This window comes from Chaetura pelagica, unplaced genomic scaffold (genome assembly GCF_000747805.2).
Source record: "Chaetura pelagica isolate M959 unplaced genomic scaffold, ChaPel_1.0 scaffold164, whole genome shotgun sequence".
Taxonomy (NCBI): Eukaryota; Metazoa; Chordata; class Aves; order Apodiformes; family Apodidae; genus Chaetura; species Chaetura pelagica.
This window is the reverse complement of record NW_009952971.1, coordinates 1094753-1113556: the sequence shown is the minus strand read 5'-3', so window position 1 is coordinate 1113556 and position 18804 is coordinate 1094753. Positions and strand designations below refer to the sequence as shown.

Sequence of the window (18804 nt, the reverse complement as noted above, 5' to 3'; positions counted from 1 at the left end):
CTGCCCAGGGAGGTGGTTGAGTCACCATCCCTGGATGTGTTTAAGGGTCGTTTGGATGTGGTGTTGGTGGATATGGTTTAGGGAAGAACTTTGTAGAGTAGGGATGATGGTTGGACTCAGTGATCCCAAGGGGCTTTTCCAACCTGAATAGTTCTATGATTCTATTTTAGTAACCTACTCATATTTTATATCTGAAAGAGTTTGGACATGTCATGGTTTGGTGTGCTGCTTTATAGTAACTGTTAGAGTTGTAGTCTATTTTAATGTTCAGAATTTTAGGCAGTTGCATTTCCTGATCAGTCCCTGTTGGCTGATGTATTCTAATGCAAACAGACACGAAGACTGTTCTCATGTTCTGCTAAATATTTCAGCAATTTCTAAAATGCTTCTGGCTTGGCAAATTTTGTATGTATGAAGTAGAGCTGCATCTTCACAAAAGTTGAAATTCTTGCCAAGTATTAGCTTTTACTTGTTAAAATTGCATGTAAGAAACCATTTTCACTGCAAGAGACAATTCCATGTGAGGTTTTTTCCAGAGGGAATGTGGCCAAGTGCATGAGGCAGTTACACCTCAGTCATTTCCAGTTGAATGGCTTAGATCTTGGGCAATATCCCTCCCTGGCTCAGTCTTTGTGATCTTGGTTAATCAGTTAGTCTTTCTGTATTTCAGTTTATTTTACCAGAACATTTTAAAGATGATAAAAATAATTGTAGATGACATGCACAGAAGGAAATGGTTTCCTTGCCCAACACAGCTTTATTTCTAGAGAGGCTCTTCCTCTTTGCAGATAAAGATGTGTGCATGTGTATTTGCATGCAGATATTTGAGATACCCCTCCTTTTAGGAATCCACTGATTATTTTATGAATTTTCTGTATATTGTATTCATTATGTTATAGTCAGCTGCTTGAAATGTATCCTTGAAAAAGGTGTTTCTGAGGATTGCATAAGAATACTTATAAAACAAAGTGTGCAGACAGGATAGATAAGAATACAAAGCACAAGGCTATCAGGAGTCTTTTTCAATTAACAGGTGTTTTTCTTACTGTGTCTTGCTGAATGTATCCGTGGTTACTGAATGTATTCTGTATTTCACGGAAGAGGAATTGGTTCACAGCTGTATTACTCCACGTTTATGCTTTATCTCCTTTGAAATATTTAAGCATAAAGAAGGGAAAACATCAAGCTTTCTCTTGGAAAGTGAATGCAGTAATCATAAATCTGAAAGTCTGAAGCATGGAGTAGAGCTTCCATTAACCTAGAGCCCTGGGTCTTCTCATGCTGGAGGGGCTATTCAGGCTGCAGTCATTTTTAGATACACCACAATTCCCTGGAGTCTTCTTTCTAAGCTTTCCTGTTCTTGTGAAGTGAACTGCACATTTCTCTGTATGGATGTCAAACCCAAATGTATTGGAAACTGATCTCCAAGGAGCTCTAGACTAGCACTTCATAAACTGGAAATGTAATAGATATAATTTAGCTATTCATGTGCCAAAAGCGAAGTATTTGTCAAGTGTGGAGAAAGCCACAGAAGGTGACACACCTCAGCCCAGAAGAATCACGCAAGGAAATGAGAATGATGAGGAAGCTTAATGTGACTGTAAAAAACCAAAAGGATCCTTTTATGTCTATTCAATACCAGTAGTTTTTCAGCTTGAAAATCACCCCCTCCAAAAGAAAATCAATACAGGAAGGGGAGCAGAGCAAACATCAGAAGCATTAGTTATAACAGAATTTCACCTTTAAGTAGTAACTTTTGTCATTGTGATGTGAGATATGTCATGGAATGTTTGTGTTTTATGGGTAGAAACGCCCTGAAAAATCACCTGAATAATCATTAATATTTGAGAGATTTGTAAGTGGTGTACATACATGGGTAATCCATATGTATGGGTGAAAACCTGTTCCCAACTACTTAGGTAAGTGCCATGTTAATAATTTGGTATGGACAGGGCATCTTAGTTACCCATTAAGTCTCTGTTTCTGAAAGCCTGCTTTAGGAAAGCTGGACTGCTTATGATGTTCTTGTGACTTAAAACATGAACCTGGCAGCCAGGAGACATGCCCAGTCCCTGGCTTCAGCTCTGCTGGCCATCAGCTGCCCGTGCACGGAGCTGGTGAAACTCTGTTCACAGAGATTTGAAAACTTTGGGTTTGTTTTGTTTTGTTTTTTTTTTTTATATATCCTCTGATTGAGAGTTAGTAATGATGCCACGTTTCTTCGCTCGTATTGATTCAAAAGCTTCTTCCATGCAGTTTGTGTTTGTGTAGCCACTTCTAGTCTTGCTGGAAAAGTACCTTGCAATTTCTTTTTGTATCACTGTCCCTTTTTGTCAGGAGTTGCAAGTATCTTGTTTGTGTTTCAATTTTAATTATTTTTGATTAGAGAAGTAGCATATGGTGAACCATAGTCCTTGTGATTTGTTTTATATATATTTTTTTCTGTTATGAATTCACATGTGCTTTTTGACCTTTTCATTTCCCAGGAATCTAGAGGGGATTACAGGGATAGCAGTAAGCTGTATGTCTGCATGCTGGAGCTTTTTTTGCTGATGTGTAACAATATACAGTAATACAGTAACCTCAAATTGTTGGCAAACCAGTGTCAAACAAAACGTCTTTTTACATAGCAAAGGTAAGCAAGGAGTGATCTACACCTCCTGCCTTTTCTTGAAACCTGAGGCTGTTACTCAGTGGGCAGATCCACAGAGAAGAAAACTAACCAGTCTCTTAAACAATATGGAATAAGGCACAATCTGACCTTTAATTAATTCCCTAATTTAAGGTAAATAGCTGCTTGATGATTGGAATTAGAGTAGAACAGTAACAGGAGCTGAGGAATCCTGAGCATGTGTTTTATGAGTGGCACTGTCTGGAAGGAAGGTCACTACAGCCTTTTTCACACAGGTTGAAAGTCTTTATTAAATTGTCAGAAAAGACAAGAGAAACCATTTTAGCCTGTCTCTCCTTTGTCTTCCTCACTTGCTGTTGTTGAACTGTCATGCAGTAGTGTCAGTTTGTATGCTTCATCCTAAAAACTTAGGGGTTTTTTAATATGTAATTACAAACAGATACTACAGAGTTCCTTTATTAACTTTAGGCCAGGTGAATAACAATCAAATATTCTTGAATAACTAGTGTTATTGAACTGGTCTGTTGCTTTATTTTAAACACTTGGCTTTTATCTCTTAGCAGAAATGAACTTCTTTATACAATATTGACTAATCTTTCTAAGAGATTAGAAAATTTCCAGTGAGGACTTTATTAACCTAAGTCATGAATAAAGATGTGATATGTATCCAAAGAGAAATTCCTAATATTATAGTGTACTTCAGTGATTGGTTTTCTCGAGGAGCATCTCAGTTCTTTGTTCCTTATTCAGCCTTATGCAGCAGTTTTGCATTTGAGTAGGTTTTCTGTTTTGCCTGAGGGTTATGACAGAAGGAGTTTACTCACACTTTAAGATACTGACACAGAATAACCCATGGGAACCTCCTATAATTCTTAAAACATAGTTTAAAAATATAATATTGTTTTGCTCTTTGTAATAGTATGGATAGCAGGAGGTGATGAACTAGGAGACAGAAATATCCTAGGACTTTGAATTTGTCTCCTTGATGAAATGTGATGAATTAGGACTGATGATAAAAAATGTGAACAATAAAATAAGGAGTATTAGAAGTTGTCTTACTCCTGTACTAACATTCTTAACCTGAGATTTTCATGTGGCTGTTTTGGTTGGAGATTTTTTTGTATTTCTTTCTAAGGAAATAGTAAGTTTGCCACTAGTTTTTTAGATTGCTTCCATTTCATTTTGAGAAATGGTTTCCTTCTTTCCTGGGTGAGCAAAAGTGGGTGGAATATATGACTCTTAGTACTTTAACATAACATACTCTATAGAGCTTCCCTGAAGTTCTTTGATAATGGGAGATTACTCTAGGCCTCTGCAAATATTTGAATTTTCCAAAAGTTTGGCAATATGCAACACAAAAATCAATGCTTACACCTGGTGAGCCTGTGCTAGAAGCACTTGGAGTGTAAATGGGAAGATAACTGGCTAACGAGTTGTGATGTTAATTGACTTGTGTTTTTCTTTGGTGTTCATTTTTGTGTTTGTTTTAAAGCCGTTGCTTTAAAGAAAGAAGAAAAATAATTTCACGCCTTTAAGCTACAGGTCTTGATGTATTCAGAGTATTCCCTATTGGTTCTCACGCTGGTCGGGTTACAGAGCAATACATACTCCTTGTGAGCTGGCCCATCCAAGCACGCTGGTCTTGTTGTGAAGCAATAACTTCATGGCTCCTACTAGTGTGCCTTGGCAATTAGACAATCCAGGGTTGGTAACTTGGTCTTGAATGGTCCATGTTCTAAAGTGGTATCATTGTTCTAGTGGTCTGAGTTCCTGAAAAAGGTGTTATGGCAACTTCATTACAGCTTCCCTAGAAATAAACAAAAAAACCCAAGCAAAACATTTTGAAAACTCCAGATCCTTGGTTTTTTAAAACTTAAAAATGCTGTGTTACAGCAATTTTGCTTGAATTAATTTTAGAAATTTGGTATGGAGATGACTGCATTCATGTGCATGTTTATGCAGTACACAAAGTTTGCTTATGGACTTGATGTTATTTCTTGTCATTGTTGTTAGTATTTCCAGCTTCTTGGAGAACAACCAAGAAAATGTCCCTGTAGTGCTGGGTCCCAAACCTGAACAGAGAGGTGCCAGGCCTGCCCCAGTGGCATGGGCAGGTTGGATGGGCAGTAGTGGCAGCACAGATGAGCACTCAGGCTTAGTGAGTTCAAAACCAGCAGTAAATGGGGAGAAGGGGATGAAACAGAAGCTCCAGGTGCAGGGATAAATAACAGAAATGTAGGGAAAAAGAGGCCCTGGGAGTTGAGGTAGGATGACGTTTCTTTGTGAAGTCTATTCAAAATTCCACAGGCTGAAAACCACAAAGGGTTGTTTGTCTAGTTGGATCTTGTTTGTGATGGCACTTTTTCTCCTGAACTGGTAATTGAGATTGAAGGAGCCCCTAGGCCAGGATGGTCTCATTGATTCTTTTCCGGTCCTGGCATTGTGTTTCCTCAGCATAGTGCTGCAGAACTGCACAGGGGGACTTTCAGTTTTATGCCGTCCTCATATGTTAGTGATTTTAATACAGTTTTTCCCTGTTGGTTTTTATTTGCTTTTAAAGTTGTAACATACCTTTAAAACTACGAATGAGAAATATTGTTTAATGCATTTGTTTTCTTTGGTTTTACTTTCCATCTTTAACTGATTTGGAGCAGGAACTTTTCAGAGGAAAAAGAGGATTCAAGTACTGATAATGTATTCCCTCTACAGGATCTATGAACGTGTCATTGACCCTCCAGAAACGAATTTGACACCTGAAAGCAATTTATGGCTTGGACAGAGAAACAGGAAACATGGTTTCTTTAAGGTAAGCAGATATGAAATGGCACATGAAGAAGGAAATGAGCACATGGTTAACAATATACTTCAGGTTAGTTGTTTTACATTCCTGAAATCTGATTTGTATGAATTTCAGTAGAAGGTGAGGTTGTGGGTTTTGAGGTAGGTCCATCACTAAGAGATCACATTTAGATCTCTTCCTGCAAGACAGAGTATTGTAGTCACTGACTGGAGTATCCAGTGTTTGGGGGTTGTGTTTGGTTTCCTTACTGGTTTCACCTGCCTGCCGTGCTCTGCCTTGCCACACCTGGGGAAAGAAGTGGACTGTGTAGGCAGCATCGGAGTCTATTCTTGACTTTAAATCTTGCCAAAATAACAGCTTTGCTGTGGTCTCTTTGCCAGACAGTGGTGGCCTTAATTGCTCTTGGAGGTAATTTCCTTCTTGGTTTTGTATGTGGAATAATACCCACACCTTTCTGTTTGCCTTGGGTGACTCTCATTTGCCTCTTTCAGCATTGACTTATAGATCTGTGAAGATCTAAAGATCTTCTGGTCTGCAATCTCTTCCAGCTTTGGCAGATAGTAGCTATTGTATGCAGGACACTTGCCTTGCTACTTACACAGTAGATTTTTCTGTTCCTGGAGTACCTGAAGCACTTTCTGTTTTCTCACTAAGTGTGTCACTGTGTTTCTTGCCAGAGAGTGAGCAGGGGGTCATCAAGTTTTGTTAATTAGTTTCTTTATCCTTCGGAGCTTCCAAACAGCCCAGGCTGAAAGCCTGGCCAGCTGGCAGGACCCAGGCTACTCCTGTCTCTTAGCCAGAAAGCCTGTCTTGTCCATTTATGAGGTTCCCCAAGATGTCATCAGTGACAGTTTGAGTACAGGAGTGAGGAACTTGTCAGAGGAAAAAGAGGATTCAAGTCATAGTAATATACTCCAGATTCCATTAATGGCAATATATTTCTAAAATTGCAAAGGACAGATAAATGACCTGTACCTTAAAAAGTCCTCTCCTGTATGTTTTCCTTCAGCTATTTTGGCTTCTGTTGAGGCTGTGTGATTATCTGGCTGAGGCTGAATTGTTGAACCAAGCAACAAACAAAGTACACCAACAAATAAACTCCACCCATTCCTCCTGAAAATTAATTGTTTTGCTTTGTAAGCAAGCTACAGAAGAGCTTATCATTTTTCTTCCAGTTTTGAATAATAAGCCACAGTGCAAGTGTTTATCAGTGCTAGTCTATAGTGCAGGGATACACCAACCTGCCTGTCCTCGATATTGGCATGGATTTGTTGCCAAGGTGATTTACCACCCACTCATTTTCTCTTTGAAGCTGTCAGTTCATAAGACAATTTTACAAGTTGCTGCTTTCCTGAGGACCTCTCCTCAGAGTCCCGAGATTTCAACAAACTGGGACAATTATTTTATACTAAAATTATTTAAGCACAACAACCAGCAATTGTAACTCTGAAACAGAGGCAAGAGCTAACTTGGAACTGGAATGGCGGTCCCAGAGTTTCTCTGAACCTAGAGTACATTTCATCCTCCAGCAGCTGAGCTGTCACTGTGAAGTGAAATTGATAGTATTATTTTATTCTACAGCTGTTGTTTTTTTACCTCAGCTGCTTCCCATAGTTCCACAGATGGTAAGCATATGTTTATAGCTACATAGGAAAAGAAGTTATACTGGATTTGCCCATCTTAAATTCTTATTTTATGCAGACAGTCAGAGCCTCAGAACTCTGGGATATTATATGTTTGTAAATTAATATTTCTATGCATTAACACTTTGGAAACAGCAGGGTAGCTAATGATATGCTAATGAGCTGACAGTTTTTATTGATCATAATGAAAGCTGACAAGTGCCTTACTTTGCTTTATGCATGCTTGAGTATTTTACTAAGTTTCTTCAGGGCAGAAATATAATTGTTGTATTTTTTTAATCCTGCTTGAGAGTTCCAGAAATCTTGCTTTTTTTTTTTTTTTTAATGTTACTCATTGCAAAAACTTGGGGTTTTGCCAATTTGTAAAGAGCACACATTTCTTTCCATATATTTACATGCTCAGCAGGACCTCCCTTTCTTTTTCAAAGCAATTTGTTTCACTGTTTTAGCATATAAAATAGTAGATCTATTTTCCTTAATGTAAACAGAGATCTGGAGGGAAATAAGAGTGTTAAAAAAGAATTAGCATTTTTATATGTGTGTTGGAGCCATGATAATGTATGTAGCAAAAAGCACTGGGTACTGTTCTGTCATCTTTGCTGTTCCAAACATTGTCTTATTTTAATTATATTAATTGTTGTGTCTCTGCATAAATTAACAGCATTAAAGCACATTTTGGGCAATATTCCCTTGCCTATTTTTGTTCCTAATTCTTCAATGTATTAGAGGAGTAAGGGGAAGAGATGATACTTCTAAGTCACCGTGGGCAGTTGTTGCCATTTTTCCTATTTATGCTTTTGTTCCACATCCTTACAGTGGTAATTCCACAAGTAGCCTTGCTGTGTCTGTGGCTTTGCTGGGGAATGAAGTGCTCAAGGGCATAGCCAAGGGAGTTGAAGTCTCACCTCTTTACAACTAGTACCTCTCAGTAGTTGCAATTTACCTGCTACGAGGAAGCATTTGAGGTTCAGACAAGATGGTATGGTTTCAGCACAGCAGTTGCAAGAGCAAACATGGAGCACGCCTAAGATAATTTTGCTTGTTTGCTTTGAAGAGAAACTCAGGAGTTACTCCTTTGGAAAAATACATGCTGACTCTCAGGTTTCTTTGTCTGGCTCTAAAGTGAGATTTGTTTTAGGGCTAAAGACTGCTATTATAATCAGATAGGAAACCAAAGTAAGTGCAACTGAGAGGAGGATGAGAGTGATAGGAGACATTCAGGGAACCCTCACTCTAGGATGAATCTTAACGCTGTCAGGATGCAAATGATCTCCAAAATTCATTGTTATCTCTGGGGAGAATCCTTCCCCCCAAGGTTCCCTCCAAAGAGTTGCTGCAGAAATGAGCTTATTAATGCATTGCTGACTAAGTGATTAATGTAAAAAGATGTTAATTTTCATATCTGCTGTAGGTTCTGTTGATCCTGCGGCTCTGACTGGGGATAGCACAGCAGGTGCTTGAGAAGTATGTTGGTATTTTTACTACACAGCATCATGTGTTTACTTGGCCCTCTGTAGTTGCTTTGATCTAAGAGTTGTACAGACCAGAGTGAGGTAAATGCAGTGCCAAGGGCAGCTGTGCAAGGGGCATGCCAGTCCTGTGCAGATGTAGCACAGTGCTGATCTGCTGGAGCAGGTGTAGCATTGCCAAGGCACAGGGTGCTGGGCACATCTACTGGTGCCTCCACGCAGAGCCTTTCACCAGCCCTGGCTGATGCAACCTGCAGAGCTGTGGGGTGTGCATTGTCTCTGTGGGAGAAGTTGATTTTAAAGAGAGTGAAAGGCAATGGAGGAAATGAAAACAGAAGTGGAGAGTTCGTGATATATATGAGCCTTTTCACAGAAAATGACAGTCCTCCTTTATTTAATTGAGACATTGAGAAGTGCCATAAACAAGGCTTTGGCATTACATCCTCATAGGATGAGGCTTAATATTTAGGGCTGCAGGCCTGAATTAAATCTTGTAGCTGGTAATCTGCCTGCACAGATGAAGGCTCGTGAAGCCAGTGGGTCCTGATACTGAACTGAAGCTCCAGTTTTAAATAGTCAAATGCTATAATGGAATGTATATAAGGTGATGTCTGATTGGGAAAGGCAAAATAGGGAGAATTTTGACCACTGACATCTGCCTGTCAAAGCCAAAGTCTGATGTCACAAAATGTGTATTGAGGAACTCCACCTTGTGCTGAAGTGGACCAGAGCCTTTTGCTTCCCCTGGGAGGCTGTGCATGTCTAATTCTCCTTCTGGCTCTCAAAAGCTCTCTGCAACCTAAACTTAATGTTGAAAGAGGAATAGTCCAAATTTCTTCATATGTGTTACAATAACTATAGCTGTACTATGTGCTTGCCTATAATGAAGTCTTTCTATTTAAAAAATACATCAGCAAAATTTCTGCTCTTTGAGGGTTCCCTTCTGTATTTGAGCATATTAGTGCTGTTTCAGAGGTTTTACAGACTGAAGTTCATACATTTTTTCATGCTAACATGTTTCCATGTAGGCACAAAACCCAGTTGTATTTCTACTTCAGGTTGTATTAAAATGCTTGTCTATTCCAAAGGCCATCGAGTGATGTGGCTCTGATGCAAAAAAGCACACTTGAAGTTTAATATACACTTTTAATCAAAAAGCTGAGGAAAGCATTGCTTCTTTCTGGATTATGTCTTGTTAGCTGTGCAATATGGTCTGGTGAAACTTTGTAATCTCATTTACTCTTGGTTAAGCTTTTCACTGGAGAGGCTTAAGCTTTGAAATGTATTTTATGCCTTGCCTTCTAATTTCTCACTGATGACTGCTAGCAGAGAGTGTCTAAAATGGCTTTCAGGATGTTCCTTTTCCAGTGACAGTATTACTTCTCATTATTATGATGGTTTCATTATTCTCATAAATGAAAAGGTTAATAAATGTATATACTTCTGCACAGAAGACAGTGTGATCTGATTATGTCTATTAGTATTTTCAGTGAATATTTGATGATGAAACAGGAAGCCGGAAGCGGTGCTTGCTGATTACCTTCTGCTGTTTTAGCAAATGAAGATGTAGATGTTGAATCTTACTTGACGTGTTCACCAGGCTTTAAGGGCTGAGGCCTATGTTTTATTTACAAATGGAGTTCAGTATTTCATGTCCTCAGTCTGCAAAATTTGCTGTGTTGTAATATAACTGAAAATTAAAATGTAGTCTTACGAATCAGTAATTTAATCAGATAATTGCCATGATGATAAAATTTATTTTCAAATTCAAGAAATTCTTCTGTGTCTGGGAGGACATAGGTCCATGTCACTACATCTGATGAACAGTCAGGCAAACTGCAAATAGCAGCACTAGAAGTCCCTTGTTTTCCCTTGCTCCTCTCCCTTAGTGACAATGACATTATTAGAAGTAGTGGATCTTGTGGAGTAAGTATCTTAAACAGTCAAAGATGGAGCAAGAGCTTTATATGGACCTTAAAAGAGCAAGGCTGATCTTCAGCATTTTGGAGGCCATTTGAAGGATTTAGAGCTCTTCAGGACCCAGGTGTGTGTAGGTACTGGGCAACCCTTCATGTCTGCTGTTTCCCTCAAGGACATCCTTGCAAGTCATGGACAACACAACTGCCTAAACTGGATGTGGTGATCCTTCCTCACTCCTGTCACTCCTGGTTCAGTTTCTGGGCTGCATACAACCTGTACTAGCTGGCTCTATCTTGGTGTCCTGAATTCTGCCACTCCTGCATAGGGACTGTCTTTCCATCTGTCTGGGTTAGAGGATTTAATTCTAACAAATGGCACGATTACATGAACTGCCTGTGGAGATAGAAGGCTAGTGACTAAACACTTACTTACCTCTCACATTCTATACTTTTCTTTCCATAACATTTGACTTCACAGTTTTATTTGGCTAAATCACTAAAGAGCATTGCTGTGTTTTCTTTTTGTCTTTTGGTAAAGTGTGTTGTAGACTTGAATAATGGATATTATTTCCCTGCTTTTTCACTAATCTCATGCCATTTTAATACATTTAAGCAGCTTATATCTGGTGATTGCAAAAGACAAAGCAGTAGTATTTCTGTGTTTTATGAAAATTGATATCCAAACACACAGGAGGATAGAGAGAAAGGGTTGTTATTTTTTTGTCCATCTTTGGTTATTTTTCTCAGAAGAAACATGAGCTTCTCAATTTTTTGTACCCACTTAAGGAATGACTTGTGAAGCACTTTGTGCAGATCTAAGTGAATGTTTGTAATCTGTATTACCAGTTTTCTCTTCTTTTTCAAAGGGTGTTATTCAAGATGTGAAAGTCATCTTCATACCTAATGGATACATAATGCAGTGTCCTAATCTGAATCGCAGTAAGTAGCAATTTCTTTATTTGAAATTTTCCATACAAGTTATTTCTTTGTCTTAAAAATATTTTCAGGCTTGTGATTTTCTTCATGTGCTGACTTTCAGAAAGCAAAAATTCTCTGTAAACAGATTGCATTTTACGTTCAGATAACTAGTAGTATATCAGACTTGATTTATTTATGGGTTATTGTGTCTCTCTTTCTCTTCCTTTCCCTTTATTTTTGCTTTTCCTTTATTGAGCATGCCCAACCTGCAGTGATTTCTTAAGTCTGGTGCAAGGAATCATGGATTTGCAAGAACTCCTGGCAAAAATGACTGCAAAAGTAGGTACCTAAGCTTCTTTTGTTAATTAACAATTCTGTTCTAAGGCCAACATGAAAGTATCTATTCTTTCTGCATTTGTTCTATACTTTCACAGAAAATCTATTTTTGCCCCCACCTTCTGTCACTAGCCCTATCTGCAGTGGACTTACAGAGGTAGCTTCACACGTGTCACTTAAGCCTTATTAAGCTTGTATTGTCTGCCTTATTATTTGGTGAGAAAATGCCCAGGGTCTGATTTTTGTGAGGAGCCTTAGCATGGTTTCCTGTTTCATGTTGATGGATAAAGGAGAAACAAAGGAGTGAAATCCCTCAACAGCTTCTTCGCCATGTGATGCTGTCAGAGGGTTCATGTTTGACTGTGAGTAGTCCTGTGAAGTCTTCAGGACTTCTCCTTCCTGGGAATCGAGTTGAGGCCCCAGAATGCCTGTGAAGCTGCTGGCTGTGTTGATCACAACATCATGAATATCATCAATGGCTTTTACAGTGTAAAAGAGAATCTAATTTGGGCTGAGGTGGGATTATTAGTATTTTTTTTAAATGTTGTTATTTTTGGATTGTGAGTAGTATATATGGGAAGTTAGAGTGACTTTTTTGGAGGGGGATTATGGAGATTTTCTTCATTCTCTGCTGCCACACTACATAGTCAAGAAATGTGAGCCAAGGCTCTTCAGCTAAGGCTGCGGTGAGGTTTTGGGGCAGGAAGCTGTGTTGTAGAGGTGACTGAACCCCTGGTCTGTGTTAACAGGCAATCTGTGAAGACATTTGGAGGTTAATAGTGGTAAACCATCTGGTCTGTGGTAAAATACAATTAATTGTCTCATCTGAAGCAGCACTTACATGTTAATTACTTAGAGATTTAAGCACAACTGCAACCAACGTGTAGATGCCTTTAATCTCAGTGTAGTTACTGAACAGGAATATCAAAAAGAGGATTTGCATACTAGTGCTATGAAAGCATTATACTTTTTACTGTGCTGCCTTTAAGAGTTCTTTTCTTTCATAATAGGGAAGGGGAAACTTTGTTTTTTAGGAAGTGTGCACACTTTAGTGACAATCCAATTACTCAGCTGACATGCTTTGGACAGGCTGACTCTGAATGCAAAATGTGAAGCTTTTAGTTCAGTTTGCTGCTTGCACTGTCAAAGGGAGGCAATTATTTTGAGCCCTGCTGGTGGTATGAGCAAGTCCCAATTATGCACTGTACTGAGTAACTTTCTCTGCTGTTTATTATATTTTTGCTTGCTTGTGCTTTATAAGGGGAAGCAAATAACACAGTATTTCTATGGAAAAGACTCTGTGCTTCCATAAAGGGGTGCTGGGAAAATCCTTCACTGCTAGTTCCTTTTCTGTTATAGCAGTGCACTGGCTATTTCATTGCAGTTACAGAAGTATTGTTGCTCAGGAGAATGCATGCAGCAGGAAAGGAAGTTAATTTGGCAGACAAATGCAAGTTAAAAATGGAGGGGCTTGAGGGAGGCACTAAGGTTTGTCTCTGCCTTTTCAGTCCTAGAGGTCAATAGCCAGAAGCAGTACTCATGTAGATACCAAGGTATCGTATAGGGATGATGAAGCAAGGCAAAAAGTAAGGCTTAGAAGGGCTGTGCAGCTCCCTGCAGAGCTCCAGTTTGGCAGGGCAGGTGGTCAGAGAATGGCTTGTTAATTAACATGAGCAATGAATCCCAGCAGCTGGTCCTGCACCAAGAGATGTGGAGCATGAGCACAGCTTTTTGGAAAAGTGGGCCATGTGGTTTGATGTCCAGTTGTTGCTTTTAGGCTCTGCTGTATCTAGGATTTCAGTTTCTCCTTCAGTCTCTAGTTCGAGCTGTTTTACAGCATTGAATAGGTCCGTGAATGATGTTTGCCACCCATGGGTACATGCAGTTTATATTATGTAAAACTATGAAAACTCAGATCAAGGTTTTTCTGGGAAGAAAACATCAGCCTAGTGGCTTCAGGCTTACATAGTTCTGGTAGCAGTGCAAATTATGCAGTATGCAGGCAGGAGGAGAGAGTACCCTCTTGCTTGAGCTTTACTTGGGGACCCCATGGGGCTGGTGCTGGCTCAGGATGGGACACAGGGACTGTGTAAGGGGCTCAGAAGAGCTGTCTATAGCAGTTTGTCATGCAGTGCTATGTACAGGACCTTTTGATCATGACCTGTAGCAAGCTAATTGTCACAATGTCCTTTTCCTACCTGTGTCTGGTAAGGAAATAGCTTTTCAAGATGACTAAATGCTATCTTTTTAAGCCTATTTTTTTTTGACCATAATTTGAATTAATTCTGAATCTTCCCAATATATATATTTAATTGATTTAATCTCATGTCATTAAATACAGAAACACCATAGGTTGGAGTATTAGTAACCTGGCTAAAATGTTAGTTTTCTGCAGGAGAAAAGGATTGTGTTGCATTTGAGCATTCCCAACTGCCGTGCTGGAACGTTGTTAGTTCCTCTTTAAAAATAATGGCTAAAAGAATTCATGCAGCTTGTAACAAATTACTGAAATCAGTCTGGGCATCTCCTGCATTTCTCTGGATTAAAATTTCTTTTTAGTAAATTATGGGCCTTAACTAGGATGTGCTTTGTACTCAGCTGTGCTTGTTATGTGATGAATTTCAGCACACAACTTTCTACTGAATCTTCCCTTGGTTGAGGTCAGAAAGGTTAACACAGGTTTGATTAAACCAAAGAAAAATCAAGAACTGATGTTCATTGATGGACTAGTTAATCTGGTTTGTTTACATGATGGAATTCTGTGGCCATGAATACTTACATGATTAAGAAAAATGTCCATGTATATTTTGATAGTTTGGTGTGTTTTTAACATAATTTTCATATTAATTTGCCAAAACCAATACATTTTTAACAGAAGTCTGTTATCTTTCAGTTAATTTCAGTTAATGGGCAGAGGAGAAGCAAGGAAAATGTTAAATACATTTTGTGAATAACAGCTAACCAAATATTCTGAATATAAAAAACTGAGGATTTGCTTAGTTTATGGAAAATATTTGCTGTGGTGTGGGCTGTTTCTCTTTTGTTACTTTGTTGCTGTTCATAACCTAAAAAAATGTCCAAAAGTTGAAAATTTTCCACTATTGTCTTAAATATTCATCAAATCTAGTTGTATGCATTTGGCAACATTTGAAAGGACGTTTGAGCTCATATTAAGGAATTCACCATTTTATTGAACTTAGAATATTTTTTTGGTTTGTTTTCAATTAAGGCTTGAAGTATAGAAACAAAAGAATGTTTTGGGTCACTTTAGAAGATGACAGAACAGGTTCTATGGGCTCTGATACCTCTGTGTATTGGAGGGTTTGCTCTTGCCTTCCTTGTGATGATCTACTTGATTGGTCTGCTATGTTTGAAGATATTTCTTAAAACAGGAGGTACATGGTTTTTAAGTAAATTATACCTATCAAGGTAAAGCAATTGACAGAAGAATTTAATAAATTGAAAATATTTATTCTCTTAGAGCTTTCTTCTTTTTTTAGGGAATAATTTCTAGGGCAGCCAAAGGCCACTTTCAAATCTGGATATTTTTAAACTCCTTTCTCTCTCAAATTTGTATAGCTCATGATGGGAATGTTAATTAAAAAAATAAATGAAGTGTAAGACAAACCAAAGACCTTTTAACCAAAACTAAATATATTTATATGCTGTAAATATAATTACTTGAAAAGTGTTTCTGCTGAAACAAGCAGCTCAGTAAGAAGATAATTTTGCCTCTAAAATGTGAAAAGCAGTTTTGAAGCCACCAGATCATGCTGAGTTTGGGGGAGATGAGCATCATTGATGTCACCCTATTATTCCAGGAATAATACCTTAAAGAAAAAAGAGCTTTTATTTCTCTTATGATTTCTCTCATGAGAACTGCAGAGGAATAAAAAACCAGAAAACCACAGAAATTGGTCTAATATATATTTTTTTTTTTTCTTCCTCCGAAATAAGTTGCTCTTTAACTGATAGGAATGCAAAAGGACCTATTAGAATATTTTCATGTAGAGTGGATGGCATTTTACAGAACAAAAATATATGAAATGCAGGTATATGACATTATGTAAGAAATACTATAGCACTGTGCATTCTTTTTTTTTAAATAAAATTTGCTACTATTTGTCCTGGTTTGAGGACACTATTAAAATGTAGCAACCCATAATGTAGCATAATAGCATCATATTTATAGCAGAATAGAATATACTTCCATCTTGCCTTGTGTCAGATTTAGGTAGCCTTGTTATTTGCAGTAGCTTCACTAGGATGGCTTATACAGGTAAGACAAATGTGAATGTAAAAAAATAAGGACCTTGAGAAACTCCCTTGCCTAGGTGTCACCAAGGAGATTTTTAGAGCAATGGCAGTACTGGGGCCTGAAGAATGCACATATTTACTTATAAATATTATGTTTATATATATATGTATGTGAGTGTATTTTTGGTATTAATAAATGGGGGGGGTAGTTTTGGGTGCTCTTAGGGATTAGAGATGATGGCCCTGGGCACAAGATGTGCATGGGCAGGGGTTGTTCCTCTCTGGAAAAGGGTAAGATGGTGCCTTGTGTGAAGGGGAGGTGTGAGCTATGGCTTAGGAGAACATGGATGACAGGATGAACAGGAATGACCATTGTCTCCACTTACTGTGTATTTCATCAGTAAACATAACAATTGCTTGTTTGCAGATGTAACACTTGGCAAAAAAGCATCAGTTTTGGCTTCTTGATAAGCATTTTCGTAGTTGGAGTTGAGGAGGTAATAGGAACAGCAAGGGATGTTAAGAGCCAGCCTAGGGTTTACTCCAGGAGCATGGCTTCTCCATTAATCACATTCTGGGATTATTCTGTACTACACTGAATTAAAATGCTTTCTTTCCCCTTCAAATCTCACTTGGTGCTATCAGGTTAAGACCTTTCTAAAAGTTAGAAAGAACCAGTCTGGCTGGTGCTTAACAATGATGAGATAGGGATGATTAGGAAAAGTCAGTCATGTTTTTTGACTTTTAATCAAGTTGATGAGCAATTAAGGACTTTTAAAAAAACAAACAAACCCAATCGTAGTTTGTGTACTTTGGGTAATCCCTGGACATTTCTGAGGGCATCTTGCTGGGGCTTGTTACAGGAGACAGTTGCATGAGTCATAAACTGTTAACATGGGTGGCCCCATCAAAGCGCCAGGAGTACCTGCTGACATCGTGCTCAGTGTTTCAAAGGTTGTAGTCAAACTTGGTTCACCTAAAAATAAGTGTACTGCTTTCTCATATTTGCATTCTTAAAATCAAGTGTTTGAATTGTAGAAATCTCATCAAGTTGCTTTCATTTGTAGTTAAATTATGCAGAAACAAGACTGAGTCAATTGGAAGACTGTCATTGTGAGAAGACCTGTCAAATAAATGGATTGATTTATCGAGACAAAGACTCATGGGTTGAAGATGATCACTGCAGGAATTGCACATGCAAAGTAAGAATTTCTAAAGAGTTTAAGGAGTGGGATTCAATTAAAATGTGAAAATGGTCCTTGAATACATAATGTTAACTCTGATAATGATTATGTTGTTAGTATGCACCTAGTGCTAGTGGGAACAATAGGGAAGGAAATGGTAAAATAAATAAAAATTTGGCATTGCTTTTGTGCAAACTTAATAAATAAAATCTGCTTTCCCTTCACAATGCTGTCTTATTTGTTCTAATTATATATGTGAAGACTTTATGGTTTTGACACGAAAGCGTGGCATTGTCTGTGTTTGGTTTGGAGTTCTTTTCACTGCAGTAGTTTTTTCAAACAGAAAGCATTATCTTAATAGTATTCATAGATGCTTAGTTGCATCTTGCATGGTAACAACATGCAGATTCTGTTTTCAGTGTTTACCACTCTGGAAAACTGAGGGAAAGAAGAGGATTAGTATGTAAATCTTGTCTTGTTGAAATTATTTGATAAATATCTGGAGAGAGTCTTTGCTCAAGAAAATAGAAAACTGATTGTTAAAAATCTCAAAGGTGATTGGCACAGCCTAGAGAAAGTGGTGCTTATGTTCTTGTAAAGATGAGCCTATTTTTTCTACTTAATGCACTCTGCTCAGTGGAGTGGAACCAATAATACATATCAAAACCAGGTGGTTCGCCTTTAGATGTGTTTTAATTCAAGTTTGTAGTTGGACGGGATTAAAGTTGTTGCTGAAGGATGGGTCTGTAATCCACAGTGCTGTTTTTATTTACTTAAATTATTTTCTGCCCTCTGTGTTTTGTATAAAATATTTACTAATTTCAACAGTTGTGGTTGAATTTTGTCTTAAAAACCTTTGCTTAGAGTGGAGCTGTGGAGTGCAGAAGGATGTCCTGTCCCCCTCTTGATTGTCCTCCTGATGCTCTTCCAGTGCACGTGGAAAACCAGTGCTGCAAAGTCTGCAAAGGTGAGTACATCTCACGGACCTTTTAGTTTTGCCCTCTCTTTCAGCAGGGTAAAACTTGTCCTTAAAACAGTTACATTTTATAATGACTTTCATAGGTCCTAGTGATTCAGGTAACATGAGTCACAGTGGCAAAATTGATTTACGAAGAAAATAAGCAGTTGGTGAGGAGTGAACAAGCATTGCAGAACTCTTAAGATTTTCTTTTTACCTGTTGTCAGCGTAAAATTATTGATTCACTTGTTTTGGTTGGGGAAGCTTCCCTTGGCTTCAGCTTGTGTCTCCTTTTGATGCTGAGGAGTACCAAGCCTATGGCCTGAACTTTCTGTAGTGAGGAGTAATAAACAGAGCTGTTACCTGTTTGCCTATCTCTTATTTTGGGCTGGAAGGTTCTTTAAAGAAACACGACAGAATTTTAGACCTTAGGTTACTATCAATGTGTGGAGTAATAGTTGTCAGTAATTAATTTCAAAATAAATATGTAAGAAGAAAGAAAGAAAATTTTATGATCAGTGTTATTGTCAACTTGCATTCTGTCTTCTGGAGATGAAAGCTATAAGTACCATTCCTGGAAGGAATATTCAAGATTTGTTTCCTTAACAATGGCAGGGACAAAGACAATTTATATGCAGAATACTGATGCCAGTCTTACTTCAAGAAACACATTATCTTCCACCCCCCC

The 18804-nt window shown here is 38.2% G+C and overlaps 1 protein-coding gene across 1 annotated transcript in view; it reads left to right on the top strand.

Annotated features, from left to right (window-relative positions):
* The window catches only part of NELL1 (NEL-like 1 (chicken)), a 281278-nt gene that overhangs the window by 50194 nt on the left and 212280 nt on the right, over positions 1–18804 (top strand). The window contains exons 4-8 of the mRNA XM_009995858.1: positions 5342–5438; positions 11330–11402; positions 11638–11720; positions 17042–17176; positions 18023–18125. Of these exons, the coding sequence (XP_009994160.1) occupies positions 5342–5438; positions 11330–11402; positions 11638–11720; positions 17042–17176; positions 18023–18125 (491 nt within the window). The remainder of the gene's footprint in view (positions 1–5341; positions 5439–11329; positions 11403–11637; positions 11721–17041; positions 17177–18022; positions 18126–18804) is intronic.